Source organism: Aulostomus chinensis, chromosome 16, assembly GCF_037954235.1.
Source record: "Aulostomus chinensis isolate RoL2024-O1b breed Wild chromosome 16, RoL_Achi_v1.0, whole genome shotgun sequence".
In the NCBI taxonomy this organism is placed as follows: domain Eukaryota; kingdom Metazoa; phylum Chordata; class Actinopteri; order Syngnathiformes; family Aulostomidae; genus Aulostomus; species Aulostomus chinensis.
Window position 1 is genome coordinate 26,428,883 of NC_141335.1, and position 25,756 is coordinate 26,454,638.

A 25,756-nucleotide genomic window follows, 5' to 3' on the forward strand; every position below is an offset into this window, starting at 1 on the left:
TGCTGCTCCAACGACTTATCATTTAAAATGAAAAGAAAACATAAAATTGATTTCTTAATTGAATCCATTTCTCAACACATAGAATGCCAGAAATATTGATGACAGAGAAAACGAGACGAGGCTTCATTGACAGACGAATGTCACAGAGGAATCACAGGGAGGGGCAATCCTCCCCTGTCAGTCCTGCTGATGGATGAACAGATGTAAAACCTTCCTCTCTTCTTGTGCCATGTTCTACTTCAGGTCCTTTCTGTATTTAATTCCTGTTTTAATTTGAAATCCTCCCCTTCCTCCCTGTTCTTCCTGTCTCTGTCTTTTTTCACTCCTCTTTTTTGCCACTTATTTTATCAAGATTTTAGACAGCGTGAGAAGTCAAGCCTTGAAGACACCCCAGAGTAAAAACGCCTGGATGCAAGCTGGGTGCACCGCTACTAACCCTCAGGAAAAGAGAGCTGACAGAAGTTTTGTCATTGGTCATCTCTAACAACACGGCTGTAAAACTAAAATAATGATGTTTTCTCCCCAGTGAAGAAAACTGCAAAGACCATGAAGAGTCTCTGATCTTCTGCTTTACTCCATCATTCATCCTAGCCAACGGTCAAAAGTTTGTCAGCTGCACTGAGCGTCCAACTCTCAGCATCGTCTGCCTGTCTGAGTCAAAGCAGAGCTGCTGAGTCAGAGCGGCGTGTTGATGAAAGACAGACTTCTTCTTAAGTGAAAGCTTTTACCCTGCAACTTGGCATTTTCACACAATTTTTCAAAAATTTCACAATTTTGAAATCATCTAAAGATCTGGAGAATGTGAACGGTTGGAAGTCAAACAGAGATGCTCTTTCATTTCAGCCAAAGTTGTTGAAACTGGGTTTGATGGACGGTGCGTCCCTCTTGAAGGGAGGCAGATATTGCCATGCCCTTGTAGAGTCAATGAGAGAAAATGGCTGACAGCAGACTTTAGAACTTGGATGTTCAAAATGACCTACAATTAAATTTGCATGCTAAAGTGCCATAAAAGTTCCAGTCACTTTAATCTGCAGGACTCGAAGGTCTTGATCATGACAGCCAAGCCTTTAAGCCACGAACGGGCGACTTGCAGAGGTAGATTCATCTGGAACATTCCTAGTAAGTGAGGGATGTTTAACGGTTGTTCAGCAGCAGCAGCAGTCAACACCGCATCCGTTCACAGAGGAAGCTGCTGATGATGTGAACAAAAAAACGTAAAGTGAAGACCTGGACCACAGGAACAAAGGAATGCTGAGGGTCAGCAGGGTTCTGGAGGAGCTGTTAGGGCTGCACCCTGCTGGCTCTTTGGGGCAGCGTCCTGCTGGCTGTGCGATTCCTAATTTTCCGGGTGGCTCAGCCTGGATTGGCGCGTTTTCTAACTGGAACGTGTAACCAAGCTCTAGGAACAGGGTGTGCATATTGGATTTGCATCTCCAAATGTGTGTCAACAGATGTGGAGAGACCACTGTGGTCTCCCTGGCTCACTTCCCTCAGCTCCCACCACAGCGTCCATGTTCAGCTGCTCTCAGTTAAAACTTTCAGTTCAAGTTGTCTTTATATCGTTCACATTCAGAGTATAAACCCTTCAGTCTTTCTGTATTTGTTAGTATTTGTCTCCAGCCTCTCATGGGCCGCGTGTGTAACGGCGATCAGCAGATCTTTCTTTTCTCGGATCGTCAGACCAAAAGAACATAACACCATTTTTAATGAAACTCGTTAGAGTTCCGTCCAACTGTTGGTGCTGTCTGGATTCTCGGCCCGCGAGGATGTGGCTGATTCTTGAAGATGAAGCCTGGCCCCCTTAGAGGAGATTCTTTTAGGACGATGCTCTCATCAGCTTTGTTGAATGCTGCCTGCTGCTAACAAAATATAACTTTTAAGGAGTTGAGGAGGAGTGCAGCCTGAAAAGCATTCCTTTAACCACCATCTTGAGATGTTCTTTTCCCTGCTGCGTGCTGACCAGCAGGAGACAGTGATTCGATTGCTGTAGAAACGCCTGCTCGCTCTTTTACATTTGCCAGAGGGAACTGAAAGAAGAATGAAAGTGGGAGCTGAGCAGTGCGTCACTGCTTTGCTCACCACAATGACACACGTTTTGGTCCTGCACCTGAATTATTTGCCTGGATGTGTTCACAGAGAAAAAGACATTTGATACTTGAAGAGAAAGTTTTGAGATGAGTCACTCAAAGAAGATCTGTTCCATCAAATTCTAAAGGGATGTGTGTGAACTCTTTTTTTAACAACTGTATAAATGTTTGAAGTAGAGCATGACTAAGATGTCTATGAGGCAGGCAGGTATCTGAAGCAGCTTTCTAGAAAATCTAGGCAGAGTAGCTGAATCCATTTGGCCTGTGAGCAATTATTTGAAGATCCAGCAGTAATGAGCTGCCTCTGAGGAGATTCACCCAGAATCCTCCTGCTGCACAGAGGAAGCTTCACATTAACAAGCCTGTTAGAGACAGACTCAGTATCACACATGTGCCAGCCGGACGCACGGACCAGTGGACTGATGGGTGGATGGACGGGTGATGGGCTGATGGTTGGATGGACTGATGGGTGGATGGACTGATGGGTGAATGGACTGATGGGTGGATGGACAGAGGGATGGATGGACGGATGGGTGGATGGACGGATGGGTGGATGGACGGATGGGTGAATGGACTGATGGGTGGATGGACAGAGGGATGGATGGACTGATGGTTGGATGGATTGATGGGTGGATGGACAGAGGGATGGATGGACTGATGGGTGAATGGACTGATGGGTGGATGGACAGAGGGATGGATGGACTGATGGGTGAATGGACTGATGGGTGGATGGACAGAGGGATGGATGGACTGATGGGTGGATGGACTGATGGGTGAATGGACTGATGGGTGGATGGACAGAGGGATGGATGGACGGATGGGTGGATGGACGGATGGATGGATGGACGGATGGGTGGATGGATGGATGGGTGGATTGGCTGATGGGTGGATGGACTGATGGGTGGGCTGATGGGTGGATGGACTGATGGGTGGATGGACGGAGGGATGGATGGACTGATGGGTGGATGGACGGATGGATGGATGGACGGATGGGTGGATGGATGGATGGGTGGATTGGCTGATGGGTGGATGGACTGATGGGTGGGCTGATGAGTGGATGGACTGATGGGTGGATGGACTGATGGTTGGGCTGATGGGTGGATGGGCTGATGGGTGGATGGACTGATGGGTGGATGGGTGGTGAGGTGAAGGTGTCATTGATAAAGTGGAAGGCAAGGCTAACCAGGAATGCTAGTTGTCACCGGTGCTAGAAATGTTTGGCTAGAGGTTTTGTAATTGTTTACTTGTTCACGTTGTTGATGACATCACTGTCAACATCCCTCCTCTGTTTCTACTGACTGATGCATTTGTAAGGAGGTGTCAGCAGCCACTGCTTCATCCACCATAGCTACCTTAGCAGGTAGGAGGCTAGTTAGCTCTTCAGCTAAGCTAATGGTGTCAGGGTTATATTCAACAGTACTAGCGCTGTATGTGATGCTGGCAGAGCTTCTGTTGGCGTGCCGGTGGGCTCGTACAGCTTTATTAGCCACCATTATGTGCTGGCAGCAGTTTTATGATTCAGGTTTCCTCCATCAGAGGGCCCTCAGTTTAAGAGCCCCTCTTCTCAAATTGCAATGGGCTCAGTAACGACTGTGTCACCGCCCCTCTGCTCCTGTTTCTGAAGCCTCATGCTGGACAGAAATACTGTTAACATCACATTTAAAATCCCATTGTGCTGTGTGTTTTGTAGATCTATGTGTAGACGCATATTCAGATTAAACATAACATACTGAGCTGGTCGTGTTTTCAGACTAATGATTGCATCCGCGGTCTGGACCCCAGCCAGCCTCCAGTACCCCGCTGTACTGGAATATTCACTCACACACACCCATGCCTTAGTGGTCACATGGTCCTTTTGATTAACGGAATGGACAGTTTTGTGGATAGATGAAAGGAAGCCAAGCCGAGAGAATCTGGCTGAGTAAGATGTTGCAGCATCATTTCGTCACTAATTTATGGCAGCCTCCTGACACTTGTATAAATACCGACTGTCACCGGTGCATCATCCTCTGTCCTCCCACTTTAAGTCAAATAACCTTGATTGCAGAAGCTCTCAGCCTCAGCAGCACCGTCTCTCACTGCACTTGGAGGACAAACTGGACCTTAGGACGTGTGAGAAAATCAAACGCTGCTTTTAAGGAGAATGTCATGCTTTCACTTTACGGACAAGACAACAGTTGCAATGAAACACACGTAGCATGGCTGCAAATTGTTCAGTTACCTGGCAAAAAGGGGTTTGTTGTTTGAGTCCTGGAAGCGTTGGGACTTAATGAGAACTCCTGAATTCCCTCTTGTGAGAATGAACCATTCACAACATCGTCATGCACTGAATTTGGTGCTCAGAAGCGTCAATCCTCAACGATCACGTTGTGTCAGGCAAGTGCAAAGCCCCGTTTACAAGCAGAATTATCCAGCACTGTGAAAGGCAGTTTTCTAGTGTGGTGTTGTGAGTCACAGTGTGCCCTGTGACAACAACTGGCACAAACACAAAGCACACACATATCAGTGCTGCTCCCAGCACGCGGTGCTGTGAACAGGCCGTTTTACAAATGGCGGATGTGCCGTGCTTTCACTCCCGCTGCTGGATCACCCCAAACACGCCTTCACTGTCACAGATTTCACTCAAACATGGAGTCTTGCCAGGATTCAAATTGTATTGGCAGAGCGAGAGGAACAATAGAGCTTCCACATCAATAGTAGGATTAACCTCAGCTTCGCCTCTTCAAGGCACCGCCTGACTGCGACTGAATGTGATAGCAGGTAGAGACGCGAGCAGCTTTATCCTCGCCATGTAATGCTGAGGCCTTTCAGCTGATCCTGAGAGTTTCCCCGTCATCGTCGTAGAGCGGCGACAGCCGTCGGTGGCTGCTCAGCAGGAGGAGCGAGCCATACCCAGATTAGCTGTCTGCTTGCTGATAGTGCACTTAATGGGGAAGTTCCCTTTCTCTGACGTGGAAATGACATGTGTATTTACAGGGACATCTTTGACCAGCTTTCGTTTCTCCTTCTGCTGAATGCTGAGAAACAAACCTGTTGCTGTACATCATAAACTCGGCTGTGAACTCTTCAAGTCTACAGGTTCAGTAAGAGTGACGCTGATCAGGAGTCAACGAGCTCCGACTCCTCACACTCATTCATGTACGTGTGAGTGTGAGCTTTCATGTTTGGGAACAAACTCAGTCTTTATTTCACTTTAGCTTTTTTGAATGGATAATTAAATAAAGGAAATGTTGCCACAGGTCCTCTGCAGCAGTGGATCTCAGCTGGAGGGTCAGGACCTCCAACAGAGTTGCAAGATCACATCTGGGGATCGGCAAGGAGTTTTAAACAGGGAATTTTGTACTTTGTACTGCCAGTGACAATGACAGATTCTGTCTGGAGTGTAAGTTTAACTAGTTCGACTGTTAGCCTGTGGTGCTTTGTATTTCCATTTCTATTATTGCTCTTCTAGCCTCAAGTGCACACATGCCTGTGAAGGTGCAGTTATTTGACTTCATCTGAATTCTGGGGGGTTCCACGTCTGAAGGATGAGAACTCATCTCTGCTCCAAGGCTGGCGCTCTCTAGTTGATAGTGTAGCTCCAGAGGTGCAGCGTTTCAGGACGGACGCTGAACACCCAGCAGGAGGTTTGGGATTCTCAGCTGGTGCGAAACTTCAGCGGCATTATTGAATGTTTGTGTTGTTGAATGAAACATTTGTGTCACATTTTATTTCATAAAAAGTGGCATATACAGCCTTTAATGAATGATGAGAGTCATATAAACACACACACACTCAATGATTTATTCGTGTGTGTGTGTGTGCGTGTGTGTGTGTGTGTGTGTGTGTGTGTGTGTGTGTGTGTGTGTGTGTGTGTGTGTGTGTGTGCGTGTGTGTGTTCTCTGCAGTGGCCAGCATCCAGAGACTTCCAGCAGTGTCTGTGATGACGGACATCAACTTCCCCATGAAGGGTCGTAAAGGCATGGTGGACTGGGCCAGGAACTCGGAGGACAAAGTGGTGATCCCGAAGGCCCTCTTCGTCTCCCAGTCAGCAGGTAGGTGACTGAGTTCTCCCTGCAGCGTTCCTCTGGACTCATCACCGCAGGATCCATCTGTCTAACAAACGATTCAGTAACATTTCTAGAAACTGCAGAGGAACGGAGAGGTGAACACATCGTGACTGATTCAGTGTCATCTCAGCAGAAGCCGAGGGAATTACTTTATGTGGAATCATACAATGAGACTCGCACGCACACGCATCCGTCTTGTGAGGAGATATTTTCCTGATGGCTTCTGCTACAATAGCAATGGGCTTGGAAAGCGAGGTGATGCTACAGGCCTTTGTGCTTGTCTGCACTCTTGTTTTCCATCAGCTCAGCAGTTTCAGCTTCCTATCAAACGCTGCCAGTCGCCGCCATGTTCCGCACTTCCCAGCCAGACCATTTGGTTAATTGGTGTAATCAGTCTTATCTGGAATATATCAAAGATAACAGATCATGGAATTGATCGGGAATCTGCTCAACATCCTCAACCCAGCCTCTAATCTGAAGGAGGCTTCAGGAAAGCATCAGTCGAAGTTGCTGAAAAGCGAAATTTATCTTAAGTTTTATTGACAGATCCATCATCAACATTTGCATGTTACTTTTATCCACTGGGACTCCTACGAGGCACACGCTGACTCCTGGAGGTCTGCTCTCCACTTCCTGCTGAAGAGAGAAACCCTCTGTGATGGGTCTCCAACTGCTGACAGTCCTACGACTACATGGCCCACATGTCTCACCATCTCACACCTCCCCACAGCTCCTCACGCCATCTCACACCTCTCCACAGCTCCTCACGCCATCTCACACCTCTCCACAGCTCCTCACACCTCCCCACAGCTCCTCACGCCATCTCACACCTCCCCACAGCTCCTCACACCTCCCCACAGCTCCTCACGCCATCTCACACCTCTCCACAGCTCCTCACGCCATCTCACACCTCCCCACAGCTCCTCACGCCATCTCACACCTCTCCACAGCTCCTCACGCCATCTCACACCTCTCCACAGCTCCTCACACCTCCCCACAGCTCCTCACGCCATCTCACACCTCCCCACAGCTCCTCACGCCATCTCACACCTCCCCACAGCTCCTCACGCCATCTCACACCTCTCCACAGCTCCTCACACCATCTCACACCTCTCCACAGCTCCTCACACTTCTCCACAGCTCCTCACACCATCTCACACCTCTCCACAGCTCCTCACGCCATCTCATACCTCTCCACACCTCCTCACAGCTCCTCACACAATCTCACACCTTCCCACAGCTCCTCACACCATCTCACGCCTCCTCACAGCTCCTCACACCATCTCACACCTCCCCACAGCTCCTCACACCATCTCACGCCTCCTCACAGCTCCTCACACCATCTCACACCTCCCCACAGCTCCTCACACCTCCCCACAGCTCCTCACACCTCCTCACAGCTCCTCACACCATCTCACACCTCCCCACAGCTCCTCACACCATCTCACGCCTCCTCACAGCTCCTCACACCATCTCACACCTCCCCACAGCTCCTCACACCATCTCACACCTCCTCACAGTTCCTCACACCATCTCACACCTCCCCACAGCTCCTCACACCATCTCACACCTCCCACAACTCCTCACACCTCCCCAAAGCTCCTTAGTCCTCCTCACAGTATATCACACCCTAGACCTCCTCAGTCCCTAGAACTCCTCAGACCCTAGAACTCCTCAGACCCTAGACCTCATGCGTTGGTGTGTCGGTACTCAGATGTGAGCAGTGATCATGGCCTGACTGCCTCTCTCTCTCTTCTGTCTAGATATGGAGGGATCGCCTGTCTTCATCCTGGGCACCGTCCTCTACAAGACCCTCGGCCTCATGCTCCCCTCACCAAAGTAAGAGCAGCGCATCGCCGGCTGTACTTTCTGCTCCGCTGGCAGCAGGAAATATGAGATAGATTTTAATCATTTGGAAGCTGCAGATGCGTCCGCTTTTATTCGCAGCGGTAGATCACCTGAGTCGTCCCTGAAACGTCTCACATTGAGCACAGAAAATTAATTTTCCAAAAGGAAGAAAGAGAACATTGACTGAATTTGCTGTACTGCAATTTCTGAACATGGTGTTAAAGTTGTGAATGTTTAAGGATGCAGGACTTTTCATCCAGAGCTGTTCTTGTATCGTCCTTAGTGATGACAGTCATCCATTATTTAAAGCAACGTGAGAGAATTTAGTGGTTGTGTTGCCTCCAATTTAGTAAATTGAAACCGAACTGTTGCATTGAATACAGTTATTTATTTCGGGATGATGTTAGTGCCAAGAAAACACAGCTCCAAACAAACACCTGGTGTCAGACGGCAGTCAACACGTCCCTGGCACCAACATCTCAAGGACAGAGCATCTTTTCAACTGCAGGGCTCACAGGTGGAGCAGCTGCTCTCAGCCTACGTGTAGCAGGCTTATTGGGGGTAGGAAGATCGGGAAGTGTTAGACTTCGGGATTTTGCGTTCGCCAAATGCTCAACGTGATTTCTGTTGTTGAAAAAAATCAAGAAAACGTGAATCAACCTTTAAAAGATGTCCGATAAACATATTCTGAGCTCAAGCGGTGTGGCATCAGTTTCCCCTCCACTTGGCTTTCGGCCTGTCGTTGAGGTAATATTCTGCCAGCTGCCCAATCGTTGGAGATCAGGGCTGTGATGTCAGATCTTAAAAGCGTGAGATCTTGGTTTGATTCTCCGTGTTTCTCTCATGTACTTGGATGTTTTCAACACTATAACTGTCAAATATGTTGTAAAGGTCCTTTCACATCCACAGGGCGCCTGCTCCAGCCTCCTCTTACATACTAGCTTCTCAATGCACATTCATTCTGTCTGTTTGCGTAACATGTCGATTATTAGATGAGACTGCAGAGAGGACATCAGAATGTGTGCTGTAATTCTTCTGAGGATCCCTGAAGCAGCTTTTAAAACCGGTGTTTCTAAGAGATCCTACAAAAGTCTGGCTGACTCTGAACTTAGAGCTAATCCTTCACGCTCCTCGCAGACGGGAGCCTCGTGTGTTTGAAGTGAAATCAGGTTTAAGACCCCCAACACTGCAAACTGTGTTGCTCTCGTCCCTCCATCAGCATGATTTAACACACGGCGAAGTTAACCGTCACTATGGCGGCGAGCGGCATCGGACCCGCAGTGACAGTGAGACAGGATCGTCCTGCAACTGTGGTTCAGTTTCTCTTTTCCCTTCATTTCTGTGTGACTCAGGAACCAGACAGTTGTGAACTCCAAGGTCATCGCTGTGACAGTCAGACCTGAGCCTAAGGCGACGGAGTCCCACCTGGAGATTGAGCTGGCTCACCTGGCAAATGTAAGCACCACCCGCACACTCGTTACGTAGAGCGAAGTGCTGCTTTCTACACGTTATGATGGTTCCCTGGTCCCGTTAGTTGTATAAAGGAACAGTTTCAGAATGACCGCAGCACGTGTCACCTCCCATTAGCCAACACTCAATGCTGGTTAATTGGCTCGATAATTAATTTGCGAGCGTCCAGTGTCAGGAGAGCGCACTGCAGTCTGATAATTACAAGCGCAATCCCTTTTATGATCCAGGCCTTTTCTCCATCCTAGAGATAAAGGGCATGTAAGTCGTGTCAGCATGTGTGAGCCTCTGATAGTAGACGCTGCACTTCAGTTTCTTCTCAGCAGATTCGTGTGGAAGGACAAATATGCAGGAACAATGATGAAGGTTGTTTTTGTGGTGTTTTCCAGGGAACCCTGAACCCTTACTGTGCTCTCTGGGACAGCACCATCATGTAAGTACAAACGCACTTTCACTGTTATTCTCCTTTTTTGGGTTTTATGACTTGTTGTGACCTTTCATCGATGTTGTTTTTGGCGCCCCTTCTGGCCAAAACTGGCAGTAGATATCAGACTGAGGACCAGAACCACCGCCTCACGTGGTTCAGGTCTCGATCTGCCCAGCTGAAGGAGGTTACAGAGTGTTTTCTGATGCGTTGCGATGAGGTTAGTTTTCTGGGTTTGTCAGAAAGGATCATCACTTCGATGGTGGTGGAACGTAACGATGATAGTATTAATCCTTGTTTTAGTACTGTTCTGTTACACGTAATCTGGAACCACCAGCCGCAGCTGTGCTTCTGATAATTCTCATGTCACCTGATTTTGTGGGGAGCCTGGTGAGGCGGCGGGCTGCTGGCGGGCTGTGGCTGTGGCGTCCTACGGAGGCGCCAGTGAGACATTAACACACGATGACTTAGAAAGTCCAGGCTTCTGAATATTTCTTTATGCTGTATCTCCAATCATGAGGAAATTCTTTCTTTATGTTGAGATCACTCGTGCTGACGTGTTCATTCATTTCATTATCCTGAGAAAACAATTTTCCACTTTCTCAAGCTGAACAAGCCCATAAACACAAGAAAAGAGATTGACTAGGATTCCAGCTTAGTTCCCTTATTTCAGTTTTCTGAAGACAGACGATTATCTGCCAGCGATCTTGAGATGGCACAATAATTGCTCATGATCGACAGCTGTCTTGATTTCAGTTCAATATAGCGTTGGTCTGCTGAACCCATTTCTTGTGGTCTGAAGAGAGCTGGAAAAAAAAACTTTCAATCAATGAACAGAAAAAAGATACCAGTAATTTCAAGTAAATGATCATAACTGAGCTCAAAAGCTAGAGAATGTAGTTCTTATGAAGTGTGCGATGCGGATCGTGTCACCAAGGTCGAATGTTGGAGCGAACAGTCACACATGTGGCGCCAATTATCTCTCCGTTCGTGTTTGTGAGCATCCGCATGTTCATCACAGGCCGTCGTTACTCCTCCCAACATTAGCATCAACGAGTCCCCCCTTCTCTCCCTTTAATTACATTCATAAAGACAGAGGTAGAACGGCGTTGTACTATACAGAATATTGAATTAACATCCAATTAGCGACATGTGTCATCTTCAGATGCGTCCGCGAAACACGCATTTTACAAGTCTGTGTTGATAAGGCAAATTTCAGAGATAAAAGCAGAGCAGAGAGCCGGTGCCTGAAGTGCTGAAGCATCAGTCAAAATACTGCAGAATTACGTAACGCAGCAAGGAGAGACTAACAGAAGTCATGAGGACGCATGCCAAACACAAGAGAACTGCATGAACCGCAGCTTCACAAATGCTCACGAGGACTTCAGTGTGTTACTCTGTGTTGTTACGTTTGTATTCTTTTGTCCTCACGGTATAAATTTACATCCATAATGAGTGAATGTTTTGAAGTGATAGTTGAGTGGTTCGAAACCTCGTTTGCCCTCAGCTGGTGTCGCGATGCTGCTAATGTTCTTTGCAGTGGTGATTTTTGTATCTGCTCAGGTAACAGCAGGGTTCTTGTCACAGCGTGACTTTATTAAAAAGTTACAGGAGCGTTTCCACGGGACAAAGTTAATGTTTCTCTTGACTTTGCAACGCAGCCTGCTCATCCCGTGGATGACAGTGCTGAATGTGACGGATCCTCCCGGCTCACTTTGTTCTACACAGACCCAGGAGTTTCTGTTGTTGTGACCAAGTAGCGACTCGTGCGCGTGTCATCCTGAGCGCACCAATCAGGGTTATGTGGTTAAAAACATGGTGCAACAAGATGTCGCCAATTCATCAAAGCAGTCTTTAAATTTGACACAAATTCTACAACTGGATGTTGCGTGAGGGGGAAAAGGAATTCCTGAAAGAATTATGGTGTTTTTCTTGGAAAAAAGGTGGCTCAGTTATTCCACATTGATGAGTTACACTTTTCATACTTCTCTCTTCTCTCCTCTCTTTTCCTCTCCCCTCCCCTCTTCTCTTCTCTTCTTCTCTCTTCTCCTCTCTTCTCTTCTCCTCTCTTCTCTTCTCTTCTCTTCTCTTCTCCTCTCTTCTCTTCTCCTCTCTTCTCTCTTCTCTTCTCCTCTCTTCTCTTCTCTTCTCCTCTCTTCTCTTCTCATCTCTTCTATTCTCTTCTCCTCTCTTCTCTTCTCTTCTCCTGTCTTCTCTCTTCTCCTCTCTTCTCTTCTCCTCTCTTCTCTTCTCCTCTCTTCTCTTCTCCTCTCTTCTCTCTTCTCTTCTCTTCTCTTCTCCTCTCTTCTCTTCTCCTCTCCTCTCTTCTCTTCTCCTCTCTTCTCTTCTCCTCTCTTCTCTTCTCCTCTCTTCTCTTCTCTTCTCCTCTCTTCTCTTCTCTTCTCATCTCTTCTCTTCTCTTCTCCTGTCTTCTCTCTTCTCCTCTCTTCTCTTCTCCTCTCTTCTCTCTTCTCTTCTCTTCTCTTCTCCTCTCTTCTCTTCTCCTCTCTTCTCTTCTCTTCTCCTCTCTTCTCCTGTCTTCTCTCTTCTCCTCTCTTCTCTTCTCCTCTCTTCTCTCTTCTCTTCTCTTCTCCTCTCTTCTCTTCTCCTCTCTTCTCTTCTCCTCTCTTCTCTTCTCTTCTCCTCTCTTCTCTTCTCTTCTCTTCTCCTCTCTTCTCTTCTCTTCTCCTCTCTTCTCTTCTCTTCTCCTGTCTTCTCTCTTCTCCTCTCTTCTCTTCTCCTCTCTTCTCTCTTCTCTTCTCTTCTCTTCTCCTCTCTTCTCTTCTCCTCTCTTCTCTTCTCTTCTCCTCTCTTCTCCTGTCTTCTCTCTTCTCCTCTCTTCTCTTCTCCTCTCTTCTCTCTTCTCTTCTCTTCTCCTCTCTTCTCTTCTCCTCTCTTCTCTTCTCCTCTCTTCTCTTCTCTTCTCCTCTCTTCTCTTCTCTTCTCTTCTCCTCTCTTCTCTTCTCTTCTCCTCTCTTCTCTTCTCTTCTCCTGTCTTCTCTCTTCTCCTCTCTTCTCTTCTCCTCTCTTCTCTTCTCTTCTCCTCTCTTCTCTTCTCTTCTCCTGTCTTCTCTCTTCTCTTCTCTTCTCTTCTCCTCTCTTCTCTTCTCTTCTCCTCTCTTCTCTTCTCTTCTCCTGTCTTCTCTCTTCTCCTCTCTTCTCTTCTCCTCTCTTCTCTCTTCTCTTCTCTTCTCCTCTCTTCTCTTCTCCTCTCTTCTCTTCTCCTCTCTTCTCTTCTCTTCTCCTCTCTTCTCTTCTCTTCTCTTCTCCTCTCTTCTCTTCTCTTCTCCTCTCTTCTCTTCTCTTCTCCTGTCTTCTCTCTTCTCCTCTCTTCTCTTCTCCTCTCTTCTCTTCTCTTCTCCTCTCTTCTCTTCTCTTCTCCTGTCTTCTCTCTTCTCTTCTCTTCTCTTCTCTTCTCCTCTCTTCTCTTCTCTTCTCTTCTCTTCTCTTCTCCTGTCTTCTCTCTTCTCCTCTCTTCTCTTCTCCTCTCTTCTCTTCTCTTCTCCTGTCTTCTCCTCTCTTCTCTTCTCTTCTCCTGTCTTCTCTCTTCTCTTCTCTTCTCTTCTCCTCTCTTCTCTTCTCTTCTCTTCTCCTCTCTTCTCCTCTCTTCTCTTCTCCTCTCTTCTCTTCTCCTCTCTTCTCTTCTCTTCTCTTCTCCTCTCTTCTCTTCTCTTCTCTCTTCTCTTCTCCTCTCTTCTCCTCTCTTATCAATTCAGACAACAGGGATTTTTTTCTCCGAGGACGCGCTCTTCTTGTGTAAATTACTCTGACAGGTACAATCAGGAAACTGCTTGTGTACTGAGTAACTGTTGATTAAAGTGAAGTTAGATGAGTCATTCTGGATTATTAATATTTTCATTGATTTGTTTGTCCAAGTCTCAGAGCAGATTATTGTCATTTCTACTGCCTGTCCACCAACATTTATTCTGGAGCAGCAAAGGCTCGACTGGCTAACTCCGGTGTCTTTCTCTGACTTTCACAAAGCTCATTGTTTACTATCAGTATTTTTATGATCTGCACCCCGTCATTGTAATCAGAGCTGCACAGAACGACTCCACGATGTGATTATCATTTCAAACAGTTGGCTGGTCCTGATATACAATAGGAGCCACTCTCAGGACTCATTGAGGGGGTAATACACCATCTGTCAGCCATGTTGGTTCAAACCAAATGAGAGTGCTCAGTGCTCGCAGGAGGAAAACCGTTCGCCAGTGTGTTGCCTGTTGCACTGATTGAGATCCAGGTTCAGAACATGTGAATGTGCTGCGATGCTGAAGGCTTCATACCTGAGTCTCTGCTGCTCAGCATCCACAGGAGTGAACACCTGAAGCATAAACATTCTTATGTAACAGCACGAGAAAAAAACTGGGATTTGTCGGTCGAGGTAAGCGAAGAAGAGCGTCTGAACGAGGGCACGCCATCGTGTCCCTGCTAGCTGAACCTCTGAGATGATCACGCTTTGCTTTGGCTCCCTGCCTCCCTGTGACTGGGAAGTCTGGCTACATTCTTAGTAACGGCAAAATGGGAAACATTCTCCCACCCCAGTGGAATGACAAATCCACCAAGGGTTCCTCCTGCAGGAGGAGAAGTCAGAGATAATTAATAAATCTGAATGTAATTCTTCCACCGAATTTACCCACCAACAGGTTTAATGAGAATAACGTAACATTTGAAATTCATCATTTATTCATTTAAGCAGAAGTTGGTTAGAGGAGCAATAAATGGGCACAAACTATTCTTTACCCTCGCATAGTAGTTTCATTGGAAGACTGCAAAAAAATACTAAAAATCATTCACTGAAACCAGAAAAATCCACTTTAATTTAATTTAATTAAAAGTCTAGTAAGTAGAATAATTGTCAGAAATCAACTATAATATTTATAAGAGTTATAAATATTTCAATGGTGTATTGCAACCTGGAACTGAAAATATCTGTGTTTGGTGTATATGCAGTAATATGGATGTGCAGTATTTGTTAGACAGCAGAACTGTTTGTATTCTAAACAAAAGTGGAAGCAGATGTAGTAAGCATGTTTTTGCCGAACTTCCAGTTTATATATGTATGTATATGTATCTTATATGTGGATATGAAATATGAACCCTAATATGAACCGTGGTTTTTAGAAGCCAATAATACGCCTGGATAACCTTTAACATCCTTGAAAAAAATTGCCTTGAAACATCCTTCAGACTAAACTTTTGCAGGGCGAGTACATGACAGGGGGCGGCCCGGTGGAGCAGTGGTCCTCTCTGTGGCCCCCCATCAAGAAGGTTGTGGGTGGAGCCCCGGCTGCAGCACGGGGTCTTTCTGGGTGAGTCTCCATGTTCTCCCTGTTCCTGCTGGGTTCTCTCTGGTACTCCAGCTTCCTCCACAGTCCAAAGACATCAAGAGGGACCAGGTTAATCCAGACTCTAAATTGACCGTAGGCATGGCTGGGAGAGCCAATGGTTGTCTGTCTCTATGTGTTGGCCCTGCCATGGACTGGTGACCTGTCCAGGGGGAAGGCTGCTGGGATAGGCTCCACCCCCACCACCCTCAACAGGAGGAGAGGGAGAACATGGAGGGATGATGGATGGATGGATGGATGGATGATGGATGGATGGATGGATGGACAGTACTTGATAAGGCTGTTGATGTGGTTGGTTGTGTGGGTTTGTGTGGTTCTGCAGTACTGCGGGGGGGGGGGGGGGGGGGGTCGAGGGGGTTCAGTCCGGACTTACACTGGTAGATGTCACTCGATCAGGGGGCTCACAGTGTTTCCTCTGGGGGCCAAAGGGCTGAAGGGCCAAAGCCAACAGGAGTGAGCTGTGAAGACACCGTTTGTCTGTTAGTCGCACTTCACATGTGGTCAGCTGATGCCTTGGGACATGAAATTATGAAAAAAACATTAATAATTAATAAAGGAGTCCTACATGTGTGTAGAACATTTTATTTCACAAAATAGCTTAGCTTAGCTTAGCTTAGCACAGCAGAGTATAGAATAGTATAGTATGGTATAGTATAGTATGGTATGGTATACTATCATATGATATAGTATAGTAGAGAAGAGTAGAGTAAAGTATGGTATTGTATAATATGATATAGTATGATTTAGTATAGTATAGTATGATATAGTATATTAGAGAAGAGTAGAGCATGGTCTAGTATAGTAGATAGAGTATGGTATAGTATACTATGGTATGGTATACTATCGTATGATATAGTATTGTAGAGAAGAGTAGAGTATGATCTAGTATATTAGATAGAGTATGGTAAAGTATGGTATGGTATACTATCGTATGATGTAGTATAATAGAGAAGAGTAGAGTATGGTAATGTATAGTATGATATAGTATAGTAGCTAGATTATGGTATAGTATAGTAGAGTAGAGTGTGGAATAGCAGAGTATGGTATGGTATAGTATTGTAGATAGAGTGTGGTATAGTAGAGTAGAGTATGGTATAGTAGATAGGGCATGGTATAGTAGATGGAGTATGGTATAGTATTGTAGATAGAGTATGGTATAGTATAGTAGAGCAGAGTATGGTATCGTATAGTCAAGTAGAGTATGGTATGATATAGTAGATAGAGTATGGTAAAGTAGAGAAGAGTATGGTATAGTATAGTAGAGTAGGGTATGGTATAGTATAGTAGAATATGGTGTAGTATAGTAGAGTATTGTATGGTGTAGTAGAGTATGGTATGGTATAGTATAGTAGAGTATGGTATGGTATAGTAGAGTAGAGTATGGTATGGTATAGTAGAGTAGAGTATGGTGTAGTATAGTAGAGTAGAGTATGGTATAGTAGAGTGTGGTATAGTATAGTAGAGTAGAGTATGGTATGGTATAGTAGAGTAGAGTATGGTATGGTATAGTATGGTATAGTAGAGTATGGTATAGTATAGTAGAGTAGAGTATGGTATGGTATAGTATAGTAGAGTATGGTATGGTATGGTATAGTAGAGTAGAGTATGGTGTAGTAGAGTAGAGTATGGTATGGTGTAGTAGAGTATGGTATGGTAAAGTATAGTAGAGTATGGTATGGTAAAGTATAGTAGAGTATGGTATGGTAGAGTAGAGTAGAGTATGGTGTAGTATTGTAGAGTATGGTATGGTATAGTAGAGTAGAGTACGGTATAGTATAGCAGAGTATGGTATAGTATAGTCGAGTATGGTATGGTATGGTATGGTATAGTATAGCAGAGTATGGTATGGTATAGTATTGTAGATAGAGTGTGGTATAGTAGAGTAGAGTATGGTATAGTAGATAGGGCATGGTATAGTAGATGGAGTATGGTATAGTATTGTAGATAGAGTATGGTATAGTATAGTAGAGCAGAGTATGGTATCGTATAGTCAAGTAGAGTATGGTATGATATAGTAGATAGAGTATGGTAAAGTAGAGAAGAGTATGGTATAGTATAGTAGAGTAGGGTATGGTATAGTATAGTAGAATATGGTGTAGTATAGTAGAGTATTGTATGGTGTAGTAGAGTATGGTATGGTATAGTAGAGTAGAGTATGGTATGGTATAGTAGAGTATGGTATAGTATAGCAGAGTATGGTATAGTATAGTAGAGTATGGTATGGTATAGTAGAGTAGAGTATGGTGTAGTATAGTAGAGTAGAGTATGGTATGGTATGGTATAGTAGAGTATGGTATGGTATAGTAGAGTAGAGTATGGTATAGTATGGCAGAGTATGGTATGGTGTAGTAAAGTATGGTATGGTATGGTATGGTATAGTAGAGTATGGTATGGTATGGTATGGTATAGTAGAGTAGGGTATGGTGTAGTATAGTAGAGTAGAGTATTGTATGGTATAGTAGAGTATGGTATGGTATAGTAGAGTATGGCATGGTATAGTAAAGTAGATAGAGTTTGGTATTATTTAGTAGAGTATGGTATAGTATGGTATAGCAAAGCATAGCACAGTTTAGCATTTCTTGCATTATATAAATAGCAGGCGCCAGCCTGCTGTGTGTGTGTGAGAGTTTGTGTGTGTGTGTGTGTGTGTGTGTGTGTGTGTGTGAGTGGGGGGGGGGGGTCCTCTGGGCAGCCCTGCTCGTGTCACTCTGGTCTGCAACACAATAAGTTTTGATTTTGAGACAGAAACCAGTTTCTCACTGGATGATCGCTTATTGTATTTTTTTCTTACAAGTAAAATTTGCAGAATAATTCATCCATGTTGTGGGTTTCACATGAGTTGATGAATCCTCAGGCTGCCTCATTCATAACAAATGGAAAGAATAGAATAGAAAAACATAATAGGGTCTTCGCCTGAAGTACCTTCAGGATCAGGCCCTAATAAAACAATAAATACGCTGCTATGAAGGTTCCGATGTGGAGGACAAGAGCGTGGAGCATCTAGAGAGCCAGTATCTTCTCCTGTTTCCTGCTCCTCAGCAGCTCCACGGCACCAACTGTAAACAAGTTACATGCAAACAATTTTATTACCTTTGCAAATGTCAATAATTTCAGCTTTCAAAGAAAAATGAAAGTGCCAATATTGCAGTAAAGTGCTGAGGGAAAATAATAAAAGCAAGCCAGTGACTAGCCAGCGTCCCTGTTGTATCCAAAAATACATCTGAGGTGTGACTTGATAACTCAGGGATGCATAGGAGGAGCTGAAGTCGTATTAGAGCTCAGAATTATAGTTGCTTGTCTTTGATGGTGTAGTTGGATTAATTACTCACTCCAGCTCATTTCCAGTATTCTAATCACTTGTGTAAATTCTCTTTAGCCGCCCAGACTGCAACTAAACGTGCAGCAAAAGAAAATTACAGAATGACATTACAAGCCAGCCTTAGCCTTTTGGCATTCCCCTGCCATTTAATGCTTTTAAAATCCACAAAATCCATGTAAACCAAAGCTAAACGAGAATCTCTTTGACTTTTAAAACACAGATGTTTGAGCATCCCCTCTCAGATTATCCTCCAAGTGTTTGGAGGCAAATGTATCTGGAGTGAAGGCTTATACGACTCTAAAACTCCCCACATGGGGATTAACAGCATCTTGGCCCTCCTTGAAACACATCCTTAAAATGCTCAGCTTTTTATTTTTTCAAACAGACTGCTTCATTTATTATACCTGTGTTAATTTCTCCCAGCTCAGTGTTTTTTCATCTTTCTAAAGGCACTCAGATGTTAGTGTATATGACTTTATTACGATCGTGCTGTTGAAAGTATTCCAGTGCTGTAAAAGCCAACAGATTGTTAGAACTGCAGTGGGAAAGTGTGTACTAATACTGATTAACTGTTTTCCTGCTCAGCACACAAGCTAAAGAGCACAGGAGGCGGTCCACACACACACACACACACACACACACACACACACACACACACACACACACACACACACACACACACACACTCACACAGTGGATGTCTGGACGGTGTTGTCAGCTCCAGTAATGTCTGGTGTAGGTTAGTAAGATCATCTCCACAATCGTCACTGCGCCTCACAAGCTAACGCTCGTCCACTGCACCAGACTTCTCCACTGAAGGGAAACCAGCAACCCTTTCACCATCACTGCTGTGGAAATCAGACATATTCACTGAGTTCTTCCTGCCTGGTGAGAGCAGCGGCCGCCGTCACTGCTCCGCCGCAGCAACGCTGCACCGTGGTCACGCAGCTGCTCAGTGGCAGTTCTGCCTCCGGCACCACCCGCTGGCACTGGCCCAGCCTCTCCCATGTCAGAAGATGGCACGAGACCGGTCGTCTCTGTAGAGGTTTTGTAAGTAACAATAGTTTGAGAATTTGAAAGTCGCATCACCTGACCTGATTCATCTGAGGTGACTTTGTTGTAGACGTCATTTGGTGCACATTTACTGCGACTGGTTTGATCAAAACTGATCATCATTTACAGGTCATCACAGGGTAGCGGTCCAGCACCGGGGTTCTGACAGGTTCCCACTCTGATTGTCCACCCAGAACATGCCTGTGTCTTTAACTACAAAGAAGAATCAATGCTAAATAGATTTGACATTTAAATGGAGAACCCTGATGGCTGCGGCGGGGCCCAACGAGCTGTGGGCAGCAGGGCTGAAGCCCACAGGCTGCTGTGTCTGCACAAAGTGTCAGGTCAGGGCTTTTAATTATTTTAAGGAATAATTAATGGGATGTACAGCGCACTGTGTCGTTATGTAAAATATTAAAAGAGCAAAATATATTTGATCCATAAGCAGTCGAAGCAGGGCTGCGTTCTCCCGTTACTGCCAGTAAAAAAGCAACATTAGGGACGAAGCTTTGGTAATGAACAGAATTCTGACAATAAACAATGATTGTGAGACAAAAAAATCAAAGTTCAAACTCTGGAATTGGACGTCAAAATTATTGTAAAAAGTCCTAAACATGGGATTCTTAAAAAAATGAAACAAAATATAAAAAGAAAAAATTATGAGAATAAACATCATCATTGGGAGATTTAAAGTTGAATTTGTGATAAAATGCCATTCGTCATTATTGAATCAAAGGTCTGAATTGGAGTGAAGCTGCTTTGAGTTTCCCTCGTCTGAGATCAGCAACTGTCGACGTTCTGCAGGTCATCGACACTGCAGACTTGATCCCAGCAAGGAGGAGGAACAAACCTGCTGAGAACCGTCCACCTTCAGCCGCTCTCAGATTATAGAGAGGAAGAGAGGAACGAGAGAATGGAGAGGAAGAGAGGGGAGGCGGCGTGACTGATGTTTCCTGTAATTCAGGCTTCACTCCAGTTGACAGACTGATGAGAACACCAGCCCTGCATGAGCTGCTGGTCAGGGGCGTTGCTGCGCGTGTGTGAGGGTGTGTGTATGTGCACGTGCGTGTGTGAGGGTGTGTGTATGTGCACGTGCGTGTGTGAGGGTGTGTGTATGTGCAAGTGCGTGTGTGAGGGTGTGTGTATGTGCACGTGCGTGTGTGAGGGTGTGTGTATGTGCAAGTGCGTGTGTGAGGGTGTGTGTATGTGTATGTGCGTGTGTATGTGTACGTGCGTGTGTGAGGGTGTGTATGCGTACATGTGTGTGCATGTGTGAGGGTGTGTGTATGCGTACATGTGTGTGTATGCGTACATGTGTGCGTGTGAGGGTGTGTATGCGCACATGTATGTGTGCGTGCACGTGTGTGAGGGTGTTTGTATGCGCATGTGTGTGTGCATGTGTGAGGGTGTGTGTATGCGTACATGTATGTGTGCATGTGTGTACGCGTACATGTGTGCGTGTGTGAGGGTGTGTGTATGCATACATGTATGTGTGCGTGTGTGTATGCGTACGTGTGAGCGTGTATGAGGGTGTGTGTATGCGTACATGTATGTGTACGTGCGTGTGTGAGGGTGTGTATGTATACATGTATGTGTGCGTGTTTGTATGCGTACGTGTGTGCGTGTATGACGGTGTGTGTATGCGTACATGTATGTGTGCGTGCGTGTGTGAGGGTGTGTGTATGCGTACATGTATGTGTGCATGTTTATGCGTACGTGTGTGCGTGTGTGAGGGTGTGTGTATGAGTACATGTATGTGTACGTGCGTGTGTGAGGGTGTGAGTATGAGTACATATATGTGTGCTTGTGTGTATGCGTACGTGTGTGCGTGTGAGGGTGTGTGTATGTGTACATGTATGTGTGCGTGTGTGTATGCGTGCGTGTGTTAGGGTGTGTGTATGCGTACATGTATGTGTGCGTGTGTGTATGCGTACGTGTGTGCGTGTATGAGGGTGTGTGTATGCGTACATGTATGTGTGCGTGTGTTTATGCGTACGTGTGTGCGTGTGTGAGGGTGTGTGTATGCGTACATGTATGTGTGCGTGTGTGTATGCGTACGTGTGTGAGGGTGTGTGTATGCGTACATGTATGTGTGCGTGTGTGTATGTGTACGTGTGTGTGTGCACCCTTAGGTGATGCTGTGCAACAATGTCACAGCTCTGATGATTCAGCTGACGCTGGTGACCGACTCTGGTCTGTTGGCTTTAATTACTGTCCTGTTAAGAATCTCCTCGTCACATAAAAATGTAGGCTCTTATTTTTCTTTCCTCTTCAGTCACTTAGCGCCCACAGGCTGATAGAAATTGCCCGTCATCAGGAGATCTAAGATGGATGGAATAATTTCGTTGTGTTGCCCCCTCCTTCCACTGCCTGTCAAGACTTTATAAAATTACCTTAAGTACACTGCGTAAAGCTGTCAGAGTCCAAGTGTCGGCGAGTCTCGTGGATGTTGGTAGATGTTGACGTTTTCTGGTTGGTTAACCTCCATTTTTGAATGTACATGCAGGATGTAGAATGGCGAAGGGTGAAAGGCTGCGGCAGGTCGAGCAGCGGCTTCAGTTTGACTCTCAGACTGGGATGAGTTGTTAAGTTACTGGCAGAAGTGGAAAGTAGTTTTACTATGTGAGTACTGTACTTGTGTGAAATGTCAAAGCATCTGTACTTTACTTGAGTATTAACACTTGAGGGGACTTTGTACTTTTACTCCACTACATTTTCTAATCAGTAACTTGTAGCTTTGAAGAAAAAGATGTTGCAGAGAAAAGACAGTGAAGCCTGATGAGGATGATGAGGAGGATGAGGATGATGAAGACGCACTTTCAATTGTCAAGCCTGATCACATCAGGAGGACACAGACCGGCACAACTGGAACACGACACTGTCACGTGACCTTTAGATGTCACCGCGTGCAGAACTGAAGACAGGCATTTCTGTTGGAGCAGGCAGCCATCGTTCCAGCGGTGAACCAGGCGGAGCCGTTGATGCTCAAGTTGCTCGTTTTACGTCTCAACTCCGAGGATCGTTAGATGGGAGAACGATCCACTTCTGCCTCAAATTTCCCATCCTGGAAGTTTTGATAGCAGGCCGGCAGCGGTGATGCTGGGAACGCTCGGGATGGGGCAGATTTGAATCACCAGGACGGGATGTTCTCCTGCCTCAGAGAAGTAAACTCCTAGAAAGTTGGAATCGCCACAGTGAAGATTGCATTCTCGCCAGGGGAGCAGCGGTCTCATCCCGCCGCTATCAGCCAGCAGACGCATCACAACTGCTATCAATCCCTGCCATCACAGCAGCGTGGCAGGGGGAGGGGCTCGCCTCTGAGCGCCACAATCATGCCTCAAGTGGGCAGCGGCACCTTGTTCATAACACCCGTCTGAAGTGGGCAGCAGTATGAAGGGTCTGACGCTGGCGATGGCAGAGCAGCTCTCCATCACGCCGCTTCTCTCTGCCCTTTATTTTACCTCAAACAATACTAAGTCGACACTACGACCACTTCTACTACTACTACTACTACTACTACTACTACGACTACAGGATGCCTTCAAAGACTTTCAGCCCCGGCTAAGTTGTCTTCCATTATTTATGACTGCACACAGCACAATCCCTACAAAAGCCTCAGTTCTGAGGAACGCACCGTTGTGCTTCAACACAATGGGATCAGACGCCATTTGGGCAGCAAACACAAGATTTATCCGCTTAACCTCACAGGAGGGTCCGACCATCGGGGAAAGAGGACTCCGGAGCTCAGAGGCCCGGAAGGTTCTGACATGTGGGAAAGTCGTCCTGCGGAGACAGGCTGACTGTCACGCCTCCTACTACCTATACTACCACCTCACGGCCGTGAGACCTGATTGATTTTATTTGTAACTCAATGGTTTTAATGCCTTAAGTGCTGGTTTTGATAAATTACATTTTACTGAGAGGAAAAGGAATGCTGGCTGAAGGTTCAGACGCTGGACATTGGCAGGATGAACCAGGATAAAATGTGCTGAACGCTGTAAAATATGAATTTGAATGATCTGATCATCAAAGTCAAATCAAAAGAAAATAGCCACTGTTTTACTTTGGGTCAGTGGGCATCAGGAGATGGACGCCGTGCTGGCAGTTCCAGACACTCCGGGGTCTCTTCAGAGGTCAGAGGTCAGACTCCTGTCAACATCACAGATGGCAGGTTAAAAGCATGATTCTTTTAATGTGTTTTTAATGTGTACTTTATGCAGTACAAATATTTATCAGTCTCTGCCACCGTGCCTCTGACCACCCAGCATCGTCGTCGTCATCTAGCTTACACATGAATTTGGTTGCCCTCCTCCAGAACCGTCTGTCAGCACGTGTTTGTCGGTAGAACTCAGCCATGTTTCACGCGTGTGGCTCACCGTCAGAGACCTTCCCTTTGGACTAGTGTTGGATTTATTATCACAAATGTCAGTGTGTGAACTTTCCTGTGAAGCCAACCTAAAAATCCTGGAGAAGCCAAAGCAGAACGGCGTCTGTTCTGCTCCGATGGGCCTCTCAGACCTGAGCAGGACACGGACGTTACCTGGAGGTCCGGGTACCCTGCTGGTGAAGCACGGATGTTAGCTCCTGTGTGGAGACAAAAGCAGAAGGGAAGAGATGATGGAGGGATATTTTATTGTTGTATTAGTGAACACAGACAGCTCGGAGCGTTGGTCGGCCCTGGTGGGAAATTTGCAACAGGCTGTTCCAGGAATGATAAATATTCCGTATCGATCAAATGACAAACTAGGATTGCCTTGCACAGCAGAGGCCGCTTGGCACGCAAATCAGCAGCTCCATCCTAAATCCCTGCTACGGATCCACCTGCTCACACATCCGCTGTTTGCTTGTGACGTGAATCTTAATATCAGATTGATGTGCAGCAGAAATGGTTTGTGTCAATAAAGTTTTCACTGAAGCTTGAAAATGAGTGGGGGCGAGTGGCAATGGAGGAGAAGCAGCTCCTTCCCTTTCACCTACTGGCGGTGTGAAGAGGAGACTGGCTGCTACCATTCCGCTGCTTCCGCGGGGTGGTCTCACTGCAGCTGCGGGCTTTTCTAAAGAGCTTCACGGCCACTTTAGTGTAAAAAACGAAAATGGTTTTCAGGAATACTCTACGAGCCCCACTTGTGATCCCCGCCACAGCATCAGACATGCAGCGGAGTCAACACCTCCTGCGACACCATCGCGTCAACCTCCCCCTCGCGCGCCAGCTGAGAGGAGCGGAGCATCACTCTGATGCTGCCCACCGCGTCCAGGGCGAAGCCCCCTCAGGAAGCACCGACAGCTGCTAATTACATAAAAGAGAGGCAAAGGAAGCCGTTTTGAGGCGTTATTAGAGGCGTGATATGCAGGTAAATGTGGAGGAGCGGCTGTGCGCGCGCGCGCGCGTGTGTGTGTGTGAGCCTGATGAGGAACAGGAGTGTGTCGATGCTGGTATTTATCTGCGTGCAGTGAATCAATCAGCACCGGTCTGCTTGGACAGCTCCGCGCGTCCTCCCCCTCCTCCGCGTCTCTGCCTCCTCCCGGTCCGCTACACCGCTCCGAGCCGCGCAGCAGCCGCCGCGGCTCCACTCGCCGTCTACCAGCTTCCCGATTCCGATTAATAATTAAATAGAACAGAAGAGAAGCGATGTCGATCAACCCCGCGAAGTCGTGCCACCGCTGGAATTACTAAAGCTCCTAATCTGCCTCCTCCTCCTGCAGGAACGACTCCTGGGGCGCCTGGTCCGGCCGCGGATGTAGGACGGTGCTCACAGATGCGTCCCACACCAGGTGCCTGTGCGATCGGGTGTCTACCTTCGCCATTTTGGCTCAGCAACCCAGAGAAATAGTAAGTGGGATATTGATTTGTTATTCAGTGTGTGTGTGTGTGTGTGTGTGTGTGTGTGTGTGTGTGTGTGTGTGTGTGTGTGTGTGTGTCTCGAATGGAAATTGAATCTTTGCTGTGCTAATCCTGTTAAATGGTAATTCAGCGGTAAAGGGAGATATTTTCTAATTTGCACTTATAGGTTTAGGTTACTGTGCGTGCGCGCGCGCGCGCGCGCGGGAGGGCGTGTGCACGCTTGTCAGTCAAACTCAGGACTGATCCTGACATCAGGGGCTCTGCAGGTGATCGTCTATCAGCTGTGTTTTTGGGTTCACGTGAGCCAGCAGCTCCTAAC

At 46.3% G+C, this 25,756-nt stretch overlaps 1 protein-coding gene across 8 annotated transcripts in view; it reads left to right on the forward strand.

The window, feature by feature from the left end:
* adgrb3 (adhesion G protein-coupled receptor B3) overlaps positions 1-25,756 on the forward strand; it is a 126,479-nt gene that overhangs the window by 80,297 nt on the left and 20,426 nt on the right. For all 8 annotated transcript variants that reach the window (XM_086181113.1, XM_086181115.1, XM_086181109.1 and 5 more), the window contains 5 exons: positions 5,975-6,121; positions 7,900-7,975; positions 9,337-9,439; positions 9,841-9,884; positions 25,299-25,425. In XM_086181113.1, the coding sequence (XP_086037239.1) occupies positions 5,975-6,121; positions 7,900-7,975; positions 9,337-9,439; positions 9,841-9,884; positions 25,299-25,425 (497 nt within the window). The remainder of the gene's footprint in view (positions 1-5,974; positions 6,122-7,899; positions 7,976-9,336; positions 9,440-9,840; positions 9,885-25,298; positions 25,426-25,756) is intronic.